This window comes from Pantherophis guttatus, chromosome 6 (assembly GCF_059756535.1).
Source record: "Pantherophis guttatus breed Tessera chromosome 6, ASM5975653v1, whole genome shotgun sequence".
Classification (NCBI taxonomy): Eukaryota; Metazoa; Chordata; class Lepidosauria; order Squamata; family Colubridae; genus Pantherophis; species Pantherophis guttatus.
The window spans coordinates 45765114-45792184 of record NC_142068.1 but is presented as its reverse complement, the minus strand read 5'-3'; the positions used below and the strand labels follow the sequence as shown (position 1 = coordinate 45792184).

General features: G+C 37.2%; 1 protein-coding gene across 8 annotated transcripts in view; it reads right to left on the bottom strand.

Moving 5' to 3' along the window:
* Positions 1-739: 739 nt before the first annotated feature.
* The window catches only part of LDB1 (LIM domain binding 1), a 60961-nt gene continuing 34629 nt past the window's right edge, over positions 740-27071 (bottom strand). For 2 of the 8 annotated variants that reach the window (XM_034439899.3, XM_087872814.1), the window contains exons 2-11: positions 19105-19207; positions 17287-17331; positions 12056-12131; positions 10879-10981; positions 9350-9522; positions 7536-7658; positions 7160-7243; positions 5595-5718; positions 5040-5188; positions 740-4101 (exon numbers count right to left, since the gene is read on the bottom strand). In XM_034439899.3, coding sequence (XP_034295790.1) covers positions 3871-4101; positions 5040-5188; positions 5595-5718; positions 7160-7243; positions 7536-7658; positions 9350-9522; positions 10879-10981; positions 12056-12131; positions 17287-17331; positions 19105-19207 — 1211 coding nt within the window. In that variant the 3' untranslated portion in view covers positions 740-3870. Of the gene's footprint in view, positions 4102-5039; positions 5189-5594; positions 5719-7159; positions 7244-7523; positions 7659-9349; positions 9523-10878; positions 10982-12055; positions 12132-17286; positions 17332-19104; positions 19208-27071 lie in introns of all 8 variants that reach the window. The other 6 variants (XM_060682947.2, XM_034439901.3, XM_060682948.2 and 3 more) reach the window with 3 other exon arrangements.

Here is a 27071-nt window from a genome sequence, read left to right as displayed (position 1 = left end):
ACTGATCTTGTTCTTCTGTATTTTGGAAAAAATAAAATGCTTTTATTAGAAATATGGTAGTATCCTCTATACAGCAAGCCATGTTCTTCTTTATTGCCAATCTTAGTGCAAACTACACATAAACCTATTATCAGAGTGATGCACTGTCTTATAATATTACCAAATGTTGTCCATCAAGACCTTACTAGGAACAATTTGAACTAACATTTTAAAACTTACTTTGCATTCCTTTTTAACTCCATTTCATGTTATCAATCTTATTGTTACATTATTCAAGTTTAATTAATAACAAAAATAAAAGTACTTTGAGTCTCCTTGCCTCCTCAGCCATATGGACATGATCTCCACCAATGACAGCTTTTTCTCCTACTAAGCCTACCATTTTTACTAATGGGACCGGAAGCTAGACAACAGAAAGCCAAGAATCCAACTCATACCAGAATAGTAGAGATACGCTTTTTCTCTTTCCACAAGAATCATTCTGGTAGGAAAATTATTGGGATGTGACTGTAGATCCATCAGTTAAATGTTTAAAATGAAATGTGTCAAGTTCCTGGAAGCAGATTTGTTCCTCTGCTGTCTAACAGTTTATGATGGAACCCAATCCATCATATGGGTTTATGATGGATAAACTCACAATTGGGCTTAAGTAATAAAAGGTTTATATACAGAAGTTGTTAATTGTTTCCTAAAATATATTTCCCACATTTTAAAAAAATTTACATGGAGAGAAGCAAAAGAGTAGCCAAAGCCTTGTGTCTCTTTAATGTTGCAAAGTTTGATTCCAAGAATGAAATATGGCATAAGATTACAATAGTTTTGAAAGACACAGGTATTAACATCTTACAAAATGGAGGAAGGGAAGATGCAGGCTAATATAATGCTAAAGTTCCCTTGGCTAGTGAGGCAGAAATATTTCAGGTATCAGTCTATCTCTTTTCATGCATTGCCAATACTAGGCACATGGCTAGCTTTTCTCCCCACCCCTTACCCAATGCGACACGGGTGATTGTAGATTGAATTAGTAATAAAGGGACTCCATTGTTGGAGATAAAATGTTTTAACTACCAAACCAGCTCATTTTCCAAGACATTCATGATTTCTATCAAATTTGTTTGCCCTATTTTCTGTTAATCAAACAGTTGACAATGCAACCGTATTTGGATTGCAAACTGCCTGGCTGCAAATGTAGGAAGGGCATGGCTCAGGCTTCTCTGTGATATTTCTTTCCCCTTTCTACACAAGAACACTTGTTCTTCAGCTCCAGAAACTTTTCTGTTATCTTTAGATGTGCTCAGCACACAGTTATTTAGAAATGGAAAGGGAACTGGGAAACAAGGACCACATTTAAAACTGGGAGATGCTGGCAGCAGAGAACAAGTGTTAGCCCTTGAATTCCATCATATCAGCTGTTTACCTCAGTCTAAATCATAGAATTCTGATGGCTAGAACCTGCACGTAAGAACATATCTCCTTTCTCAAGATCCACATTAGAAATGACACTGGAAGGAGAGCACCAAACCGAAAAGTTGTTTTATTGGTACCATACATGACCATAAATGGCACAAACTATGCAAAAAAAAAAAAAAAAGAAGAAGCTTTACAGTGCCCCAGGGAAGTGGAAAAGGACAAGTGGAGAGAGCTGACAGAGTACACGTCATCACTACATGCTGAGTCACAGCAGTAGAGAACGTGACACTCTTATTTGAAGTAGGAAACTGATACAGAAAAAAAAAACCCTAATCCCTTGTAAATTACACTACTGGCTGCTATAATTACCTGCCCGCAGGGGAGGACCTGGGCCCAGTAATAAAAAAGTGACCAAACCGCCCTGAATATATCTCAGGTTCATCCAACTGGGCTCCATCAGAGTAGAGAATATCTAGGATTCCAGAGCATGACTTGAAAGGAAATTCTTCTCACATGGTCAAAACTAACAGCTCTAGGCAAACTGATGACAATAATGCTGCAAAGGGGAAAAAATATTTGCAGATAGAAATCCTCTTGAAGAAATACCCTAAGTAAGTTAACAGAGTATTGTGCCATGACAGCGCAGCCTTTGCAATCACCCTGACAATCAGTCTAGGCCAGGGGTGTCAAACTGGCGGCCCGTGGGCCAGATGCATCATGCACAGGCTACGCCCACCCGAGCTTCACAAAAGGCAAAAAACATCGCAATACTTCCTGACACGTCACATAACATGATCAAGTTTGACACCCGTGGTCTAGGCCATGAGGTGGCCAAAATATCTTAAAGATACTTTGCACTCTTCTCAAAAGTGGAAAACCATGCCTCACTCGCAACTTTGAGGCCTCTGTGACATAATAAAGCATCTTTTCTCTCCAAGACGTACAGGATTAACCTAGGCTTTAAGGAAGAGCATTGGAAGGTAGAAAGGAAAGTAGGTGGGTTTGTTTCCTTGGGGATTTAGTACCAGTATTTCAAATAAAAATGGATGTGTCTGTCTGGGCAATGGTTTCCTAGAGACCGTTCCATAAAGAGAAGAAACAATTATATTCTCTTTGCAAAACGTGGATATATTGCTTCCCCAGATGCCACAGCCCCATTCCTGTGGTTCTGCACTGCTGTAAATTGGTGACAGTACCTTCTGAACTCTCCTGCCTCCCAAGAAGGACACCCATCACAATCAACTCCTCCTCCACTTCCAATGGTAATGGGAGTGGCAGCCTTAGTGAGAACACAGTGAAAGAACAGCATCATACACACAGCATACAGCGCAGAAATATACAAGCACGAGGTACACAAATTTGAAAAGGGGAGGGATATGGTAGAAGAGGGTGGAGCAGGAACAGCAGCACACACAAATTACACAAGGGGGGGGAGTGGGGGCAGCCATGCTGTCCTCAAAGGAGTGTATAAAGGAAGTTTGCAAAGTCTCTCCTTGGTTTGAAGCTCTCAGAACTGTATACAAAAACTAAGACTCCCAATTAGTAGACAAGCCTGTACAAAAATCAGGATTGGGGGAAATAGGGAGGGCGGGCAGATTTTTTTTAAACTTACAATTTTATTTTATTTCTTTAAAAAAGCCCAAAATACTGAGGGCAGGGTATGTATGAGGACTGCAAATTCCTTTAAGAGCAGGTTGGGGCAAAACAGCCCATGCCTAAAGATGTGACAAAAAGGGCAAGTGCCCTTCCAGGTAACTGCAGAATATTTTTCTAATGCATTCCAGAAAATTTAAAACTCCACATAATCTCCTGCCATACTGGCTTTCTGGGATCTTCAGGCAAAAGAGAATTACTGCTCTGCCATCTCTAAGTCAGTCAAGATGAACTGCTTAAAATTCAACCCACAAAAATCATAGCTGCCCCAGTGTGAGTCATTATGTGAGTCATGACATCGTCCACAAGACTCTTAAGACTCTCCTGCTAAAATGGAACCTTCTTGATGTCCCTTATAGAAAACTGAATGATAAAAGGGACCTTAGACCAGATTTTTCCTGCCCATCTTAAGTACTCAGTCCTGTGGCCTCCCAAGGTACTTCATGCTGATCCACCAAAGCTTTGAGGCTCTAAGGGACTGCTATGAATACCACTCCCTAACAGTGTTGCTTGTGGTATCCAGGGCACTGGATGCATGGACAGGGAAGGAGAAGGAATTAAAATTCTGTTGGGACTAAAAGCCCACTGTTCCAATTCTGCCCTAAAGGGGACAGCCAAGAGTGCAGACAGCAGGGAATCGTGGCCAGGTTAACTGTAGGCAGGCAGGCGCTGCAGTGCTCATAGGCCTTGATACCTTGTTGGCCAGCCACTCTTCTTCACAATTGTCCAGGTAGAATGGTTTCGACTCAGTCCATGGGACACCAGCCAAGTCAAATATAGGCCCGGCTGGGCACTGTTTCGGGGGCTTTATTGTGATGCTTGCGACGTTGGATTCTCAGACTTGCTCTCCTGACTGGAAGGGGGCTTGCTGTTCCAGGGACTGTTGGCACCCAATGCGGGAGAGTTGTTGAAGCTGTCCTCATCATCAATGCCATTGGCAGCGTCAAACTGTGTGTTCTCCAGTCGAGTGATAAGGCGCTCATCTTCGTCGCCAAACTCCCCACCCATCAGGGTTGGCTCGCCCACCACCATCACATCCTGAGGAGGGAAGAGGGTCCCGAAACATAATCGAGGTGGAGACTGCCCTGACCCATATCACAATGTTCAAGGGAGCCAGCTGTCACAACAGCAAGGACCTCTCCCCCTACCCTCCTAGAATGAGGAATCAAAATTAGCCTCAGCCTTTACTCACCCTTCCCGAATCTGGCACCTTCCAGATGTGTTGAGACTCAACAACTAGAAGTGGCACAGAACTTCTAGAAGGCACTTTATTTGGGAAGGTTTCAATATTCCCTTCCAACATTGTCCCTCTCTGGACTTAGAACAATGCTGCTATCTGTTTCTATTGTATCTGGGCACAGACAGCATCTGATAAATCAATGGATGCCCTGGGATATTGGAGAATCAAAGTCTCCTCTCAATTCTCTCCTGAATGGTTCAAGACCTATTGTAATCTATAATATCTGAATATCTTCCTACTCACACACAAAAATGAGACTCTGGCCCTAACAGGGTCTACAGAGAGCCTTTAAATGAACAGCTACATTAAAGGATTACATTAATCTTTTTTACCTTGTCAGACAGGATGGGCATAATCAAGATAAATATCTCTGGGACATCTACAATAGATTAGCAAGGATTCCTGATATTCATTTAACAGCAACAACTAAGCTGCTTTCCCTTTCTAAACCAGGTTGCTGAAAAAGAACATCTGAGGGAAAATCGGGAATGGATTTCTGGATAAAAGGACTTTGAGAGATCAATTATGTCTGGCTTACATGCTCAGACGTGATCCTTAACTCTTAGGGTGTTTCCCTGAGTTCTAGGAGGACCCCTAGAAGCCTGAATTCTATCAGGTTTGTTATAGGAAGCATCACCCGTCCTTTGGGGAAGTGCTTCGGCTGCATGAAACATGGCCCCAGGCCAAGGAATTCTCAGGTTAAAAGGAAAAGAAAAAATGAAAAGGGGATGCTTACAGGTACCTGACTGGAGAGGGCAAAGGTGCTGGCTGGGCTCTTCTTTTTGCTGTTGCTATTGTTGGTATTGCCTCCGCCAGAACTCATGGTGCTACCTCCAGACATCTTCCTTTTCCGGCGCTTACTAGGCTGCTGACGTGCAGGTTCAGCTATGAAAGTGTTTGTGAAATAAAATTTGGTGAGATATCTTGCCTTTAGTAAAAAGAATCTAATGTTCCCAATTGTTTCAACACGGTCAAATTGTAAATTTGCATGTTCCAAGCAAGGCTTGAATAAATGAATACTTCCCATTATTTATTCATAAATTTATATTCCATCTGATTCAAACTTTATAGCATATCTATATTTCCACACTAACTTCCACTTTCATTTTTACATCTTGTGCTATAGTTTCAGAGATAGGATTTTAGCACAGGATAGCACTCATCAAAGCGCTGAGGCATTCCATCTGCAGGAAGCCAATGCCCTGCTGCCCTCAGGTGGGCTTGATAGGAAATACATCTGATTTATTGGTCAGTGCACAGGATATTCTTCCCTACCGCTCTAAAGTCTCACCAGGTGGCGCCACCATACGTTGCCACTTCTGGAATAAGCACGTCTTGAGGCAATCCCGAGGACTGAGACTGTAGGTCTTGTGTCGAGACATCAACTCCTGCATTGGTTCTAGGATTACGCACAGCTGGTAGGAAGAAGAGGAGAGAGAAATTCTGTAGTAGAGGACAATCCCAGATGGAATCCTCCTGGAGTCATAGATAGATTTCTAGACATTGATCTGAACCTGGCCAGATATGGACACAGACATTCTGACAAAAGAAACAATTTCTTAGTGCCTGATATCTGGGACGTACAATAAAGAATAATGAAGTGCATCAATAAAGAATTATTGTTAAAAAATAAAGAACATTCACCTTTCTCTGAGGCCAATGCCAAACAGTGTTGGTCAAGAGTGAGGTTCAGCCCACAACACCTAGGGTGTTGCAGGACTCGGTGCTCTCTCCGCTCCTTTTTAATATCTACACAAAGCCATGGGTGAGTTTATCTGTCACCATAGACTGTACTATCATCAGTATGCAGATGATACCCAATTGTACAGTCATGTCCTGGGTCATGCCTTGGATGCCCTTTCGCAGTGCCTGGAGATTTTGGAGGTCTGGATGGAAACAACTGGCCTTGGTAAGACAGAGTGGCTGTGGGCGGGGGGGGGGGCGGTCCTCTATATTCTAGTAATCTTAATGATCTTCTGGAGTCTATAAGAGTGGGCACCCACATCTCCTCTGGGGCATGATACTCCATATGGCAGGGTCAATGACAGGGAAGTCTCTCTTCCTAGACCCCGCCAATCAAATTCTTTACTCAATTGTGTTTGTAAGATACCCTTCTGTCTAAGTAGGTGCTGTCCCATGACATGAAGGGCTTTAGAGGGAATAATCAGCACCTTGAATTGTATCCGGAAGCAAACGGGCATCCTTTGTAGCTCAGATAATAGTCTGAGATACTGAGATTTTCAAACAAAGTTGGACAGCTATTTAGCTGGGATGATTTGAGGATTCCTGCTCTGGGTAGGAAGTTGAACTGCAAGGCCTCCAAAGTCATTTCAGACCCTATGATTCCTCTGATTTTGTGTATACTAGCTTTACCCTAGTTGCCCTGTACAACCACTCGGAGATTCCTGCAGACTTTGTTTTCACCAGTCATGGTTCATCCAAAATGGTTTGGTAGAACTTCCAGATCTGTTTGTTCAGATTTGAAGCAAAGCATATTTTCCGTTTTCTAGTACATCACTAGTGAATTTACACCCCTTTATTCTATCATAGTAATATAGAAAAAGTGCCTAATAGATTTCAATACTGCCACTACTCTAAACATGTAACTAGTGAGAATATGATTGTGTTTTATATATACATTATCTGCCAATAATCATCTAAACCATAGAAGCATGTATATTCTCACAAACATAAAACAGTCAACCAAAAAAACTCCTTACAATAGCTTTTAAAGTAGTGTAAAATATAGAAAAACATTATTGTCCAAATGACATTTTTAATTCTGCTACTGTCCGAAGGAGGAAATACCATGGAATGTAATTCTTAGTTTCATAGGTGCTGAAGAAAAGTACTTACTCGGAGGTAGTTGAGTGTGGAGTTTGAAAGTCCACATCGAGTAATATTTTTGGACAACTGGTCCAACATTTGGGGATCTTGAGCCTGGAGAGAGAATGTTAGAAGCAGAAATGAAAAATGAATAAACAAAAATATGTTGCCTCAACACATAAAGTGTACATTGGAGCACTGGAAGGTTAATCTTTTAAAATGATACAGTATATTTGGACACCAAAATAAAAATTGAAGCTTGAAATTTTCAAAAAATAATGGTGCAACAGAAAAACCCTCAACACAATGAATAGGCACAAAGCAAGCGAAACAACTTGTCAAGACTCACTCTCAGAAATATTTAAACCCAGTCTAAACAGAGGCTATTACTAACCTCTGAACTTACATGCATAGCAAGGATGCTACGGGGAATAAGTTCCCGATGCTGCCGGACACTGAAGTGCCATGTCTTTATCCTCATCATGTCATCAAACATGAATTCCAAGTAGAGGCGGCCCTCCACAGATACCTGGACAAGCAGAATGCAAAGGGCTATGAGATTCAAGTGAGTATTCTCTAAGTAACTATTTTAACGCTTGTATATAAAGTCTATGAGCCATATAATAGAATCAAATTCTGGATCGCTTTTTAGATTATAGCATCCCACTACTCAAATTATATCCCCAGAGTTATACTATTTTATTAGACCACATCTGAAATTCATTTAGTGAATATCTGACATTCTATTAGTCTTTCCCAGCAGGCATATACTTTTCTTTTCTTATAACTGCCTTCTGTTAGATTATTTCCTGATTTCTCATTCTTTGGTATCTAAAATTAAAACATGAGCTATAGAAACCATTATAATTTCAAACTACATTCCTAAAAGAATTATTGCTTTATCTAACAGAAAAATTCCTTTCCAAAGTAAATCTGGCCTCATGTTTTGTAGCTTGAGGTTCCTCAGGTTTAAGTTGGGCCAACAAGCCTGGTGACCTCTAGGGACTGGTGAAATATTGAGATGACCACTAATTAATTAATACCTCCCCTGCACCTAATTGCTTTTTTATTCTGTTTTTAGCTCAGTGGCTTTTTATATTTGCATTCATATTATTAGTAATATTAATTTTGTAGATTTTGTTTTTAATTTTGTTGTATGCTACCCAGAATCACTTAATTGTGAGGTGGGAGCTATATAAATATGTTTAATGAATAAATAAATAATTTCAAAGGTTATATAAATAACTAACATTAATTTAACGTTCTTCAGCTTTCTATAAAGGAGGATTACTGGTTTAGAAGCCTTAAAAAATTCTCCAAAATCTCTAACCATTAAAGAGCAATTGCATCTGGACCAAATAAATGAATAACAAAATTTTATTTTGCCCTTTTAGAAATTTTACAAATAAGAAATTCCTGGTCTGTCAATAAAAATTGATAGCAGAAAAAGGCCTGCTGCCTAAGATCTACCAAATGAAATAACCTCAGCAGGCCCTATCTGCTGAATGTGGTGGGATGGGCAGATGTAATGAGCCCATCATTATATTATAATGAGCTTGAATGTCCTTTTCTCATTAATCAATACGACAATTTCACTAATTGATATGAAATTAATTTCCTGTTCTCTTAAAATGAGGGTAACATAACAATGACAAAATTTGCTTTGCCTCAGCGAATATTAGGCAGAAGTTGGTTGTCCCAAAGGTGCTTTTCCAAAAGGCAACTGGGTTTTCTTGGTTTTTTCCTTGAAAACATTTTGCTTCTCATGGAAGAGCTTCTTTAGTTCTAATTGAATGGTGGGGAACAGGAGGAGTTACATTGTTTGGGGTCATCTGGTTGTTAGCTCTCTGCAAAGAATGACTGCAAAGAATATAAATCCATCCATTCCTTCTTTTGCAGCACTTGGTTTTTAAAATGTAATTTCCAGGCTCTATTTTTCTACTTTAAAAAAATTGCTATACCTGCCTATCCCATTTCTAAACAGAGCTGAATTAAAATTAAATTTAAACATGTGCTATATGCAATTGCATTTTTATTTATTTTTTTAGAATAAAAATATATTTAAAAATACACTGTGATATAATTTTGTTCTAATTCTATTTGTAGCTACCAACTCTTCCCAAGCAGAAGATCTCTTTACAAGAATACGTGAAGAATACGTGAAGACTGTAATTATACACAAGTTCCCCTGGGGCTGGGGAAACACCATTGCACTCTCACCTGGGTGAACATGGGCTTGCCATGCTGAGTGACCATAGTACATTGATCACAATCAAGTGAAACAAAGTTGTTATGGAAGGATTCCTTTGGGTGCTTCAGAACATAATACAGCTCAGTAGCACCCCCCTCAAAGATACTGCGGAAGTAGCGAGGAATTAGGGTACGGCCGATTGCTAGACATCAGGAAGAAAAGGATGATAAAAATCAAATTACTTGTCATTCTTTGTAGTATACACTCATGACTAGCATTGGCAAAAGCATTTTTTTGAGATTATGAACAATGAATGGAACTGACAACAGGCCAAGACCCAAGTCCTGAATGTACTGCTCATAAGCAATAATGTTTTTGTTGATCATTCCTTGATGCTGCCAAGATCCCTTACCCATCTTAATTATATTTCTTTTAGATTCCTCTAATTTAAAAAGTATGGGTAGTAGCACAGGACTATCTCAAAAAGAACTTTATTTTCCCACAGTAACACAACAGCAGCTTTACATTGTTCTAAACAGATATAATTTATTTTTCCATCTTAAAATAATTCATCTACTTTCTAGAACATGACAAGTGGAAGGAGTCAATGCATGCATGACTCCTGAGTCCAGAAAACTTTCAATGTGTTAGTAATATTTTATTCAAAGTTTAATATTCTGAAATAGGAACAATATCCATTTGCTGATATATTTAATGGGTTTTCCAAACACCCTAAGCATCCTTTTAATGTAACTTCTAACATTTTGGAAGAAACACCAAAGGAAAATCTTATCAGATACTGATTTTTAAAAGTGGAGAGCAAAGGAAAAAATGTGAAGCATTACATAAAGTGGACTTCCAGCAGTATTGTGATTAGTGATACATAATTTTAATGTAAAATACAAATCTCCCTAGAATAACAAAAATATAATAAGTAGGTGGAACAAGGAATTTTCAATATAAATCATTCCTGAAAATCGTTTGTCAACCCAAAGGTAATATATTCTAGCTGGGAATTTCAAAAAATATCCAATGAGGAGTACAACTCTTATACAAGATGATAAATGCTAAATGATCGCTGGGAATGTTATCCAAAGACACTTTCGCGGTCATGTGGTCAGCAAGGTACACAGAATGCTGTTACCTTCCCATTAAAGTAGTATCTATTTTATCTACTTGCATTTGCATGCTTTTGCAAGATGCTTGTGTCTTGGACTGCCAGCCTTCCAGTGAAAAAGCCCAGTGTCTTTACCGCCAGATACCGTGTCCCTTAATCTAGTCTAAAACCAACTTTCTTAATTTCTGAATTTAATGTTCAGAATTCTTCTGAATATTCCTTTTTGTGATGGACTATGAAGACAAAGAGGCATCTGAGGCAGCTACAGCAAATGTGTACTAGTTCCCAAGGTCATAAAGACAATGGAAGCTGTTCCCTTAGGATTTACTCCAGGAGGTGGATAAGCAGATAACTATTTGCATCTGTGGCTTTATACATGAAAGATTTATGAAGTAAGACAATAGTATATATCGAACAGGCATGAAACTCTATGTGACTCACTGTATCTCTTTGGTCCATCTTCCAGACAGAAGGTGATTGTTAACATGGCATCATCCTCAAAAAACTCAGTGGTGAAGGCATCCCACCAGAGATTGTCACATTCCTGTAGACACAGAGAAGAGCAAATACAAGACAGACGTGCTATTAATGAATGGCGTATCTGTCCAAGTGAGTGGAATTCAACCTGTTCCATATAGGGGAACATTCCACATAAATTATTAAATTCAGAGTTTGGGAGTACTTCTGGATCTATCCTTGTTGCTTCAGGAGCAAGTGGCCACTGCAGCCAAGATTATTTTTTACCAATTTAGTTGGTCCTCTACTTATGCTATTGGATACAGCTAGCTTCAGTACAGTGATCCATCTGCCAGTGATGTCTTCTTTAGATTACTGCAATGCCCTTGGAAACTGTTTAGACATTTCAATTAATACAAAATGTTGAGACATGAGTACTGACTGGAATTTGGTAATATAAACATACAAAGCTGGTTTCCAATCTGCTTCCAGTTTCAAGTCGAAGTGTAGGTTTTATCTTATAAAGGGTTTTGCAGTTTGAAGTAACACTATGTGAAAGAGGCGTCTTTCCATATTTTCTTACCAGTACCTTAAAATGATATCTGCTCCAAATGCCTTCTCATTGAGGTACATCAAGTAATTAATTGGGAGGGGCTCTTTCCAATGGTGACCCTTAAACTTTGAAATGTCTTCCTCTAGTGAGATATTCATGACGCCATCCTTATTTACCTCTTCAGTGATAGGCAAAAATATTTTTATTCTCAGGACTTTTACTCATTCTTAGTTTGGCTGTCATTTTTTTATTGCTTAATTTTGTTTCTACTATTGTTTTGTCATATATTTTGCTGAGTTTATTTTATATTTTTCTAATGTGTTTTTATAAAACATTTAACATACATGCTCATTAATTTTACTTGTTGTTTTAATTATTAATGTAATTTTAAATTATAAATTGTTTTGAGACATCTATTAATGGCAAATGATACAGAAAAGAATTAAAATAAGTAAAATCAGTTCTCAAAAGTTAAATAAAAACCAAGGACTGATTAATAGCCATAGTCCTTTCTTCTCTTGTGTAATCGTTAACAGCTATATGTACTATATCCCTCCAAAGCTGTTCCTTTTCTTCTAATTCAGTCATCCAGAAGCCACAGTAACATACCTCTGTCCAGTTTTGAAGCCGCTTATTGAGTTCAAATATTCTGTAGTCAGTCTGGTTTCCATATGGTGTGTGTCTCCTGTCAAACAACCATAGCAATTATCTAACAAAAAAAGCCATTTATCCAAGAAACCTGAGTGTGCAAAATGTTTTATTATTTGATGAGACATAAATGCTATTGTAATCTCAAACCATATTTTTATGAAATGTTTTATTTTATTTGAATTTTAAAAATTAAATACAACTTTTAAGTGGTTCTTATGTGTAGCTCTGCTGAAAAATAAAAAAAAATTATTAGGCAGATGGAACAGGAAATAAACTACTTATTTATCTGTAAGAGCAGTTTTGTCAGAGGTCATCGATGAATTCACTCACTTAGGTTGCGCACCTTCACAGGACCTTCAAGAGTTTACAGAAACATTTAGAGGGACTACACTGAACCCCTTCCGTTCCTAACAATAATACAGTGGGATAAAGAAACAGCCAAATCACCTCAGAGTTAACAAGGTAAAAGGACATACTGGATGAATTAATAGTTGACCAATCAAAGAAATACAATCACAAATAAGTACCCATTCTTCTTCATCATAGTCCTTAAGATTCAGAAAGATTGCTGATTAGCAAGCTTCTTACTAGGAGTATGGTTTGGCCCACTAAGATGACCAGAGGAGAACTCCATAAAGATTGCATCCTTTTAGAAGCAAAAGTCCACTCTATAATAAGGGAGGAAGCTTGAGACTATACACCTGCCCAGCAAAGCTCTGAGACATCTATTAATGGCAAATGATACACAGCTTTCCTGTCTCAGAGGAAGGTTTCTGGTCTTGCATGGCAGCTCATAATAATCCTTGATGGTTACGACCACCCATTTGAGCAAAAAGCCTACAAACTTTTAGAAAGGTTTACGTTTTAGGTTTTATTAAATTTGTATACCGCCCTACTCCCGAAGGACTCAGGGCGGTGAACAGGCACAGGATAAAATACAGAAATACAAAAGTTAAAAACAATTTAAAACCAAATTAAATAATTTGGCCCACGACAATTAAAATCCCAATAAATTTAAAACAAATTAAAATTTCAATTTAAATTTTAAAAGAATTTAAAAGCCCTTAGAAGGCCAAGAATAAGTATTGAATTGGCAGAAGGGTGCCATAAAGTCCAGCTAAAAGGTGTAACAGACATCCAATGAATGGAGCAATGTTCCTAGTGGGGGAAAAGGAGGCATAATTATGTCAAAGCGAAAAACAGAAACTGTTTTGGCAGCAAGAAATATCTAGGCAATATTCACTCTATGAAAAAATGAAGAAGGGAGTTTCTTTGTAGGGTGCAATTTTTTAGCCTGATGAGCTAATGCCACAGCTACAGTCAAAAGAAAACAGCCATATTCCAGGGTGGAATGGGGAGCAAGAGTTATCCTACATTCATATTCAGGGAAATTTAATGGAGTTACCACAGCTCCAGGGGAGCACTTATGTAGGTTGCAGAACAAAACACTGAAGTTAGTTGTCATGTGAAGAATGCAAGCTGCCATGTGAAGAGCTGAGGAATAATGTGGGCTCTTTTTTGCTAAAGAAAGGATCTTATGCATACATGCTTGAAACATACAGAGCCATGGTAATGATATCAAGGCAATTTCTCTGACAGCATAATCATTGCCCCTGTAAATTGAATAAACTACGAGGGAAGAAGGATACTTTTTTCATAACTGATCTGAAGACCAAGAGGATGAAAAGGAGAAGCACTTGGCAGGATAACTTTGCACAGGAGTATGTAACAGCCATCTACTTAAGAGAATGGACTAATGACTTGCAGATAAAAAGAAAAGATAACTCCATCAATTTAGAAAATATTTTCAGGGCCATAAAAGGGCAAACGATAGAATATTATTTTACTCACAGATTTCATGTACTACAAAATCGTAGTAAATTAAAACAATAGTAAGTACACTACAAAAACATGAAAATAAGCATTCCGCAGTCTATAAAAACAGGTCATGTTTCACTTTGTAGAAGGAGCGGTGTGATAAATATTCTAAAATAAAGAATACCTCAAACAAGAAGTCTAAGTCCACTATCCTTCTTAGCAATGTAAAATAGTTGGACATGAGTGTGGAATTATTTTCCTTTGGAGAAGTATTTCCAACTGTTTATTTTTGCATGAAACTTCTGACACCATTTATTTGTCTGAGTATAGGTTTCCTGCCTAAGCAGGGGGTTGGACTAGAAGATCCTTCCAACTCAGTTATTCTATTTCTATATCCATTCCAGTTGTTCTGGAATCAGGAGGGCAGTTTGGTGTTGAGCTGGATGAAAGCTCAGAATTGTAACTTTGAAAAACATATATTAACAGTTACAGAACTCACATTATTTGAAAAATAGTGAAACTGACAGTTCCAGTATCTGACAAGAGGGACTGATCATAACTACTTATTATCTACTACTTTTTACTATTTAATCAAATTATCTTTAGACAAAATAAGAACTATAAAAGATAATGAACAGAAATGAAAAATGGTTGCTATAGACAGCTTGCAGTTGCTAAATGAAACATTTTGGACCCTATCCAGGATTAGTCTTATTGCTGAATAGACAATTTCCCATCAAATGGATGGTCTTCAGTTCTAATCTTAGTCTCCAGTGAGAGACTAATGGAACAGCAGCAGGCATGATAATGCAAAGTAAGGAAAGATAACTGTAGTAAGAGTGTTCAGTTTCTGCTTGGCAAAACAAATTGCTTCTGGTTGAAAAAGTTGCAATTAGATAAGAAAGCAAATACTGGCTAGCTTAGACCAGGAGTTCCATCAATAAGACAGAAGCATCAGAATAAGGACTGATGAAACAATCGTATTTTGAACCAATTTGTATATCAGGTGGTCTACTGTCTGAGAAAACTACTAAGTCTCAAGGCCAAGAGATGTGTAATCGTACCAGTATAGAAACAGAAGTCTTCTAACCAAAGAGCTTCAACTTGTGCATTGAGTAACAAAGTAGAAAGAGATATCAGAGGATGCTCTGGAAGCATAATGGTCTGGTTAAAAAAGATCAGCAGATTGAGAGCAATTCTTTTTGCAGATTTGATGCCACCAAACCCAGAATTAGAGAGCAACAAGCCTTTATCCCACTTTTTTTTGTTCATGCTTGGAACAGCACTTTTAGAAACCTTTGAGTCCTTAATGGGAAGTTTCATTGGTCTCCAATAATGGCACAGCAAAAGTAGGGGTAGGGAGGTTTTGCCTGTCTCTTAGAAGAGGCAAAGGAATCACCCAATGAATTCTGGGACATAATGAAACACTTAGATGATGAAGCTTCAGTTTGCTGCCCTTAGAGTTTGTTCTGAAAGAGAGATTCACCCAACATGAGAAATAATTGCAGTGAACTTACTGTATACATCTCCTATAGTCTACTGAGGAAAAATAGCATAATTTATATCCATCCAGAAGAAGTTGTTTATTCTCTCAGTATTGAACCTTATGAAATGACGCCAAAGGGGCTAGAAATCCATGACACCAGTCAAAAAAAACTTTATATTGTTCTAGTAGAGTCGAAAGGATGACTACAGGCAGTCCTCACTTAACAGCTACAACTGGGACTGGCAATTCTGATGCTAAGCAACAATCATTAAGCAAGACATCACGTGACGAGAATGGACTTATAAACACATTTCTGCTGTGGTTATTAAGTGAATCACCCACAGTAATTAAGCGAAACATTGTGTGATTATAATTTGCAATTTTATTGCTGACTTCTGCATTGGTTTCATTGATTCTGCAAAATGGCAATCATATGACTGCAGGACACTATGACTGTCACAAATGTTTGCTGGTTGTGATGTGCCTGAATCTCAAATCACATGATCACAAAGTTGTTGCAGCAACAGTCATACTGCAAGGACAAGTTGTAAAGTTACTTTTTCAGCAGCAACATAACTTTGAACGATGCTAAACAGGGCAGTTAAGAGAGAATTACCTAAGACATTTCTAAATGAACTAAGGCAGTACAGCAGAAGTTGCATTAGCTATTGATATGGACAGGTCAGGGCTCTCACTAAACATGTTTGTAGGCTCTACAAACTTCTAAACAGGACTCTGTACACAAGTGCATTATCTCATGAGTGCAAATCACTACTACAACATGGAAAAGGCTGACTTTTTAATATTCATAGGACTTGATTACTTTGTTTCTAGAATGGGAAATTCTAAATTCTTCTATCCTGATTATAAAGATTAAGAAATCTCTCTCTCACACACACACACACACACACACATATATATATAAAATATTTTCAGAAGATAAATTGCTTAGAAAATTTCTAAACAATTTTTCTGGGGTTCTGCAATTCTGAGAACATCTTTATAGAAAATGCAGAAAATTACAGGTAGTCTTTGACTTAGGACAGTTTGCTTAATGACCATTTGAAGTTATCACGAGCTTGAAAAAAGTTACCTATGATCTGTTCTAGAAGTTATAACTACTGCACTACCCCATGGTCATATGACTGCAATTCAGGCACTTGGCAATTGGCTTACATTTACAACTGCTTGCAGTGTATCTCTGGAAGCAATTACATCAGTTAAAAAGTTATGGAATTTTAATAGCCTGGCAAATTGACTTTTTGGAAAAACCCAACTTTAAAAATCGGAGAAAGATGGTGATATAAAAAATTGAATGGAAGTGGGTATATTAACTTCATCTAATAAATGAAGATGATTTTTTAAGTATTATCTATCAGATATAGCCCAATGTCATTTATACAGAATACAGTATAGAATAAGATACCGGTAATTGTTCAAATGTAATGTATACATACTTGAATATTTGCATTAGACTAGTATATATAGAATTATAACTGTTTCTTGTTGTAAAACCATATCATATTATGTTTCCTTTGTCATATTTCTTTCACTTTTGTTAAAGCACTTTTTTCCTTTTTTCCTTCTCTTTGACAATATATGTTTCCCCATCATTATTATCTTTGTGTTTTGCTTTTTGCTTTTTGTTATTAATTAAAAAGCAATAAATAAATAAGATATTATTTGTATTTACTTCTTATAAATAAGAAAATAATAATAATCAAGAAATCATTTTAATCACACTTGAAATATTCTGATTTAGCTGTACTCTGGCTAGTATTATAAGAAGCTTTTTCAATTTCATCTCCCCTCTCCAGCAGGACCAACACATTTGGAGGGCATTAAGTTGAACAAGGAGACACACAAACTTTATATGGTATCTTACCCAATCCCTGGTTCCAGGTATGTTGGTGGATACATAGGAGTTGGTCTGCGAAGAAATAAGCCCATATAAGATTAATCAAAACCCCATCAAATCATTTCATTACAAAGCAGAGTGTATCCCAGACAAATAACTTTAGGGGGGGAGGGGGGGAAGAGAACATGTTTTACCAATGTCCACCTCCCACTTCAGATTTTATTTCTTAGCTTAGAGATCCTCCAGTGACTTCAAAGTTATTGAAGTATTATTATTATGGGGTAGTATTATGATCACCATAACTTATAATATACTGAGTGCTGTAGATAATTCACACTGTACTCAAACACATATACATCAGACTGGATGAAGGGTTTAAACTACAACCCCAATTAGAGATCAGTTTGACTATTTATTACTGGCAAAATTCACAACCAAAAGTATTGCATCAAAGTTCCCACTGGAGAATCATTGATGTACAGTAAAAATATAATTAAGGGAAGTTTGTCTTGGAATATTTGAAGTGATTTAACAGCGCTGCATCTTAGTGAACATCTGTGGAGAATACTTCTTTGTGCTTTTTCTTGTATTTTGGCGTCTTTTAAAAAGGGGGTAAAAAACCCTAAAAATCAGTTTTGACTTTTGACTCAGCTTCAAGCAAGGAAGTAGAAGAACAACCCATGAATTGTATTATCCAATCAGCACGACGGAGAACCATACCAAAGGGAAACTGCAACCCTTCCACAGGAGACTGAGCCAGGAGAAACTGGTTATCCAAGCCTTATGAATCTGACCATTCCTATTCCATGGAGATCCCCTTGCTCTGTCAAGGAGTTTGATAACATGTTTTGTCTGGCAAGAAGCTGCTTGGCAGTTTTGATTCTTATACTTCCTTTTCCTTTTTACATGCAGGTAGTTCTCATGGCCTACATCATATTCAGGTTGTTAACTCTGCTATAAGAACTATGCATCTCTGTCCAAAATCCCTGCAAGAAAGTTTTCTCTATTTTAAGACTCACATCTATCTTCAGGTTCCTCATCATTGAAGAGCAGTATGTTATAGGTCAGGGTATCATTGAATAAGTGGACTCATTTTCCAACAATCACACATTAACTGACCTGGAACTTCCTACCACTTGAAACACGTTGCTCCAGAGTGATACTTAAACTGTGCTCCTAAGAACACTAGCATGCCAGGAGAATATAAATAATCACAAGTTTATTATCAGCACAAACTAGTATCATCAGTGTCTCTGCATGATTAATAAGTGTTGGCCTATCCTCTTTCCAATCAAGAATGGATCTTGGGGGAAAAAAGCTGCTTTGTATCCTGGATAGAATCTTTTTTTTCAGGTTGTTTCTCTAATTTTAACTTCAAAAACAAATCACACTCACTTTGCCAGTTGAAAAAACATAAAAATATAAATTAAATATGAATAAAGGAGGTAATGTTTTGTATTTGATTTTGATTCAACATGGGAAGAAAACAGTATCTTTAGAGTTTTATTTCCTGCATTTTAGCAGTCCTAATGTCCACCTCACTTCCAAAGTAATCAATGTTGGGATGCTTCCCACAAATTACATTAATTAGGTTGACAGTGACTGGTTAGCTGGGCAGAGAGCTTGCAGGCCATATCCAGGTTGGCTAAAAAGTACATATAGCTCATGAATGATCTTTGTCGGATGTCAGAACCCATTTCTTTCATCACTTCTGATCTGGAATTTAAAGACCCTTCACTGGCTATAAAGGTTATGCCTCACAGCTGAATAGAAGAAGCAGGTTTGAGATTTTATTGGTTTTGATCAAGAACATCCCAATTTTGGACTATAGAGCTTTTCACTTACCCCACATCTCGATCCAGCATAGTGCCTGAGTGAAAGGGGGTGAAGGCGTTGCCGTTTGGGGGCTCCTTTGGAGAGTACAGCTTGAATGACTTAGAGGAACAGCCTGAGGGAGGAAAAAAAGGCCATAGATTAATGAATGCTACTTAGAAAAAACAAAACATTTGTAGAATATCATTATGATGTTACAGACACTCTAAGATTCACCCTGCAGTACACTAGGTCTGTTTCATGTCTTCAAGTTCCTAACAGAAGTGGTTAAACTCACTAAGGTAGCCCACTGCTGTCATTTCAAACGGCTACATGTAAGGAGATCAGTAGTAGAGAAATATCTAATATTTAAAGGAAGCATTTTCCTCTACAGCCTTGATAATTCTTGTAGGAATTATAACTAATATCTACAATTAATAAGCAGCATTATTTTTTTCTACTCAGCCAAACCTACTGTAGATAAAAGATTTTGATTTTTGTTAAGACAGTACAAATCAAAAGTAATAATATATCAGAGACACGTTGGATTTCAAATCAATGAAACCAACTAACAAAACTAAGCAACCAATTAGCATTATGTAGGATAATATTTGTGGCAATATACACCAGTTTCTGTGTGTTATTGATGTATACATCCACAATTACCAGAATAATGTCTTCTGGAAGATCATTAAGAGACACTAGTTTCCTCAAAAAATAAGCAAAAGAACTAGAAGTAAATGATGACAAAAGAATTTAATACATAATCCATACTATCTGAGACAAATGAGTGTTTCAGAATTATAAATTTATGTATTTCAGATACCACACTGATACATATACAAGAAAGGTTGCCTAGATCCTTTTGGTGATCTTAGTGACACATAAAAATTGCAGCTTTTAGTACTCTCAATGTTGGAAAACTCTCTCATATGTATAATCCAATTTGTATATATGATTACTGTACTCTAACTACTTGGATTGTTCCGAGCTTGTAGATGGTATTTCATTCTGCACAAGATTACAAGACCTGCTTGCTGACAATTGCAGTTTAAGCACAATGATGAAAATCCTCAGTGTAGAGTCTATTTTCATATTCTAACCTTTCTGAAGTTGTTTATGGGCACATGATTTGGTACCATCAAAGCATTTAACAGAGATAAGCTTCAAGATCATTACAGAACAATATCTTCCCTCAATGAAAGGCAGATTAATACCACTGTTGGATGAACCATTGGTTAGTGACTCCAAGAATCCTAAATACGGTTTAAATGAATGTTCTTTTATTGAAGAAAAGGAAAGTATATACTATAAGGCGCTTACCCTGGATTTGAGAATTCCTGTCAATGCAAACTTATATGGAACATATTATATAAGGCTTCAGTTCCAAAATGCTACTATTGATCCTATTCTCTAGATCAACATGATAGAATAGAATATTCTATAATTACAGACCTCAAGGATTGGCAACTTCACAAAAATAGGAAACAGTAATCCACTGCAGATTTGATTATTTCATCAAGTCACATTCATTCATTTCTATTGCCTATAACCACCATGTTCTTCTAAGGAAGAGATGTTTTGCGGTTGGGTTTTTAGTCCATGTTTCAATAACCAATGCTGAAACTGTTATGGCTTTTTCCTAAACTATGTCAATTTCAGAAAAGCGCATGGGGACTGAGGTAGATGACATTTAAACATAACAAAAGCAATTGGTGGATTATCCTTTAAAAGAGCAGTGCGATTCTAGATATATTCTCTTAGCCAGCCAACAAATGTCACTAGAGGGCTCCATGTGCTGCTCATCAATTTCCTCTATAATCAATGCATTTCATTGTCAAAGATTCCAGTTTCTCTCCCTTCCCATTCCATTTTTATGGGTGTTTTTCCACTCATTCCCTTTTCCCTCATTTAAATCAGCAGAACAAAGCCAGAGCTTGCCTTTGTTCTTCTAGAAGAAGCAACATGCCAAAACATTAACAGCTCTTGGTAAGCAAGAAAGACCAGTTCTATACATGGCAGGTGCCATCATGTCTATATCACACATGTTGCAGCACCTCATTTTCTCCATTCAGGTATAGCCGTTGGTACTGATTATTTAATTAATGTTGGGAATGCTTAGCTGACAACTGCAGAAACATCACCACAATAAAAGTGACTAAGAAACAACTAAAAACTACCAGATCAAAAATCAGGCCAAGACATGGAATTTTACGCACTATGACTTTATATAAAAGTCAAGGAGCACAGTGAAAAATATGGGATTAAGATTAAAGATAAAGACCAAACTAACAACAGGTACAGCAAATCACTTTTCAAATCTTCACCTGGCAATGAAGATACTAAAGTGATGGATAGCTTCTGCCTTTTAATATCAATTATCTGCAATAGAAAAATTGCAGACTAGCACTCAGTATAGTAGCAAAGAGGGACTTAGAAATTATATTCAGATACCATGATGTGTCTATACGGGGGAGGGGGGCAGTGAATCATGCAGGCAATGGCTTTCTTTGTGATGCTCTGTGAAAGTTGAATTTCAAAAAGCAAGACAGAAACAATATATATGTTTTTAAACTGGTTTTTGAGAAGATTCCTGAGAATTCCATGCATAGTCAAGAAAATAAAGAAATGCATCTTTATATAAATTAACTCACAGTTGTTGTCCAAGGTATGCATAAGCTTATTGTATAAATTATTATACAATAATAATAAAGTATTGCATAAATTCTGTGAATATCTAGCTCTCTTGTTAGATCTATAATGCTGGGAAAGGTAGAAGGAAAAAGAAAAAAGATGATAAATAGCAACGTGGATGAACTTAATTCAGCTGCAATGGATGCACCATTGGAAGACTTGAAGAACCAGATTCGGGACTGATCTTCACGGACAAAATCTATAGGACCACTAAGAATTGTTACCAACTTGATGGCATATAATCAATTGATCAATCATGCTATAATTGCATATTTATTCCTGGCATTTCAAAGACTCTTTTTGGTCACTTTCCCAGCAATGATATGAAGAAAACAGCTGGAGTGGCCCACACTACTCATTCCTGAGATATATACTTCTTTACAATTAAGATATAGTTGCTCGATAGCAGTTGCTCTGGAAACCAAGAAATTTGGATTGCATTCAGTGCTATTTAATCCAAACAAATATACAGTCTAATGCCAAAATCCACTTTTTTTTTCAAAATCATATGACAGAACAAAATGTGTATAAAGAAGCATGAATTTAGAGACAAAATGCAGACAAACCCATATATGTAAAAAATCACTTGTGCATAATATACATACAAGTACAGTATACTAAACGCATGATGAGAAATGTACATAAACATTAACACAATATTTGTGTATTTTTTAAATAATAAAATGACATGGATTACAGGTTGAAACAAATTTCGGACTGGAAAAACTGAGCAAAACTGTAATTCATATTCACCCAATTTTACACAACCCAATCAACATGTATATAGGAATGCTCTTGTGATAAAATGGAGGCTGCTATGTATCAGACAGAACAGTAGCTTTGAACGATACAGATTCAGAAACTTACAAAATCCAAGATAAGTTAGTTTTGCATGTACAGGTAGTCCTGAATTTACAGTTTGTTTAGTGACCGTTCAAAGTTACAACAGCACTGAAAAAAAGGACTGATGGGCGTTGCAGCATCCCCATGGTCATGTGATCAAAATTCAGATGCTTGGCAACTGACTCATATTTACAATGGCTGCAGTGTCCCGGGGTTATGCGATCACCTTTTGCAACTTTCTGACAAGCAAAATCAATCGGGATCAAACTGGACTCACTTAACAACAACGGTGTTACTAACTTAACGACTGCAGTGATTTACTTTACCACTGTGGCAAGAAATGTCATAAAATGGGGCAAAACTCACTTAACTGTCTCGCTTAGCAGCGTAAATTTTGGGGTCAACTGTGGTCGTAAGTTGAGGACTACCTGTATTTTGACACAAGACATATGGATAATATGGATAGCTCAACAGACAGAGCATTGTAATTTAACACCAGCTGTCTGCAATTAAAGTAAGATCGAATCTCGCCAGGCTCAAGGTTGACTCAGCCTTCCATCCTTTCTAAGGTAGGTAAAATGAGGACCCAGATTGTGGGGGCAATAAGCTGACTTTGTATAAATATACAAAAGTATGAAGGCTATTGCTTAACGCACTGTAAGCCGCCCTGAGTCTCTGGAGAAGGGCGGCATATAAATCAAATTTTAAAAAAAATAGATTATTCTCAGTGTGAGGATAAAGCAGTGTGAATTCAGTCTTCATTTTACTTGCATGAAGCATAACTCCAATATATAACATTCAGAAGAGTTCTGGAGTGGCGTCCCCAAAATAAATTCCACTTAGCTTGAAAACTCACATATAAACCCCATTCACCCACTGTATACTGCCTCACCCCAGCAGAGCCTTAATTACAGCCATACCCCTAACTCATGTTTCAACAGATCTCTGAGCTTCATACAGAAAAGGAGAGCATGAGGGGCCTTCTGGGTGACCTTTCCGTTGCTGTGGAGATACAGAAATCACCGAGGCAACCACCCGGCTCCTCCCCTCCCAGCATCCCTTGACAGTCACCATCTGCTGCTGGGTGAGTAATGGAGCTTGCCAGGCTGACTGCAACCCCAGGTTGACCAAAAAAAGATAGTCAACTATTCTGGCCAACTCATAGCATCTAGACTTGGCATTCCAAAATAACCAAGTTCCTCCTTAATATGCAGCAAGAGAGAGAGGCAAGAAAGATAGCTGTGTTCACTCAGAAAGCCAATATACTGATAGTTTATATGAAGATTAACAACCAAAAACTCATGTAGTTTCCCTCTACACTGGGCCAGCCATAAAGATTTGAAAATTGTTTTAGATTTGCTGCATCTAAAAGGTATATGAAGCTGATTTGCCAGAATAAGCTAATTCTTTTAATGAGGGCTTGAAGTGGACTTATTTTAGGAAACTACTTTGTTAGCCTTGTCTATCATAAAAAAATACCTTATTAGACTGCAGGAAATTATTAAAAGGACTTTTAAGGGATCCTTTGATTTATAGTTATTTTATTACTTATTCTCTGGTTTCATCTGTGGTTTAATTCTGGGGGAGGGGCTGCTTATTGTTTATTTTATGCAATTTTACTCGTACATATTAATGTTGGAAATATAACCCACACAGATACTTTTGAATGAGGCAGGCAATCCCTCCCCCAATAAATAGATAAAATAATCTAAAACGGAAACAAAAGCTTCCAAATCCTTGTGACCATCCTTGGAGAACATTTACCGTCATAATATCAAAACTTGATAGAGCAAGTCAGCCAGTGGGGTAGCATCTCTTTGTAATTATGTAAAAAACCCAAGGGCCAAAGGACCAAAGATCAAAACTCTTTATATTAGCACAGTTTAATAACAAAATAACAAGTTGCTTTAAAACATTACTTTCCTTTGGAAACTCATTGCCTTGTTTGCTTCTACTCTGAGGCAAAGATTATGCTCAATATTTAGATTGGAAATGTAGTATTGAGCAGCATATATTGCACATATATTTTGTATGCACATATACAGTATGTAAACTTTAAAAAAATACAACTGGATCTAGTGATAGATTTCCAGATGTTATGCAATAAACTGACAATTATGATTCTTAATTTTCTGATGACAACATTTTCATTTCTCCTATCCGAATTTCTACTGTTGCAATGAAAAGAAAATGGAGTATATTCTATTGCTTGACATTCAAAACTAATTCATGAGTTCAGAATACTTCAATTTTAAATGCTCACCTTTTGAACTAGGATACCTACTCAGTCAGAGACTAAAATGGGCAGCCATAGAAAATGAATGAATGAATGAATGAATGAATGAATGAATGAATGAATGAATGAATACATTCTGGGATTCTAGTCAAAGAGAATCATCCATCTTTGTCATGGAAAGAGTTTACTCTTGCCATACTCTGCAGTACTTACAGTTATTACTTCTTGTATTAGAATAAGATGGCATCTACACTAGAAGATCTCTGAACACATATGTATAGGGTATCTAAAAGGCAGAGGCCGAAAAACCTATAATCTCAACTGTGATCTCACAGGCAATAGTTCTGTTTCATGTTGCATTTATATTCCATCTGCCAAAGATCCATCCCATCTATTTTTGAAGTCAAATATTTTCATGTATGTTACCTAGGCTAGTAGCGAAACGTTCGGAAACCACCCAACAAGCTCGGAGAATGAACCTTCACCCTCATTTTCATTTATATTTATCAATGCTTAAAAAGTATTTCTCATAATATGTATCTTTCTATACCCTATGTCACTGTGTATTATTGGATGAAATAACTATATTGAAAAAGCAAAAGCATGCTAAAAATAATTGCAATTTTTGTTTGCGATCTTTAATTGCAATCAGTTTGTGAAGTATGAAATGTATCAGTTCATACCAAAATGGGAATGTAATGAACTTGCTTTCCATCCTTTTTTGCAAACTCAAATTTTTGAGTCTCTCTTCCCCATTTGGCCTCCTGCTTGCTAAATCCCCTAAGTACTATAACTACGTGGTGCTTTATAGATGTGGGAATTTCAGCTCCCCAAATTTCTGTCTGCTTAGGCATTACTGAACATTCTGAAACCTGCACATTGGGAGGTATTAAGTTGGGAAAGGCTGCAGGACACTTGATTATCCACAGCAACTGTAATCTCTTTGCTTCATCGCCACCTAAACTGGGTAAAGTAAAACTGGTCTGGTTATCATAGGCTGATAATTTCATTACAGGTATAAAATGTTGGTTTGATGGACAAAAATATGGCTTTTGTACCAGAGAATCAAAATATACTCCCTCATTCATTGCCACAAAAGTATCAACCAACTTCATTTATTTTGTTCTTTTTTTCCCCAGCAGTTCAAAAAAGGGCTGTTGATTTCTATTCTTGTATGTTAGTACATAGTATACACTTTATTTCATGGGAAACAGACTGAAAGAAAAATGATACTGATGAAATAGATGAAACTGAGATTCAGAAGTACAAACAAAAGATCAAATCAGGTAAAATTTCCTTGCGTAGAAAAGGCTCCCTTTATTTAGAAAAGTAGTATAGCAGGAAGAAAGTATCATTGTAGTTCTCTCTACAAATAGTGTGTAAAAATTGTATTAACATGTGACAGCACTTTAAGTATCCCCTACCTTAAAACTTGGATAGTACAGGTAGTCCAACTTATGACTACAACTGAGCCCAAAATTTATGTTGCTAAGGGAGAAATTTGTGAGTTTTGGCCCATTTTACGACTTTTGTTGCCACATTTGTTAAGTGAATCACGGCAGTTCTTAAATTACTAACATGTTGTTAGTGAATCTGGTTTTCCCATTGACTTTGATTGTCAGAAGGTTGCTAAAGGGAATCATATGTCTCTGGGACACTGCAACTGTCATAAATGTGAGTCAGCTGTCAAGCATCCGAATGTAAATCTCGTGACCATGGGGATGCTGCAACAGTCATAAGTGTGAAAAACGGTCATAAGTCACTTTTTTCAGTGTCTTTGTAACTTCAAACAGTCACTAGATGAACTGTTGTAAGTCGAGGACTATCTGTATTGACCTATTTTGCCTCTTTACTCTGCTGCATACCTATTTAATTTTTTTTTAAAAAAAACTGACACTGGATTTGAAGATGCATAGAAAATCAATGAGAAATAGGGTGTCTGGGTGTATTTAAAATATTTTTGACCATGTGGATAACATATGCAGTTTGCAACTCCAATGGAAATCTTTTGTTATGTAAGTGTTGGATGGGTAGCAGCTGGTATTCAAATTACCTCACTGAGCCACTGTGAAGTTCTACTCCTTACATATCTTTTATCTAAAGCACCTACTGCAACAAACCATAAAGGAAAATACCTTGTTCATCATTGCAGGAAAAGGGCTGAAATTACAGATAAGATAGTCAGAAAACATGTATTTCTGTACATGATTCTGCATACAACTGAAAC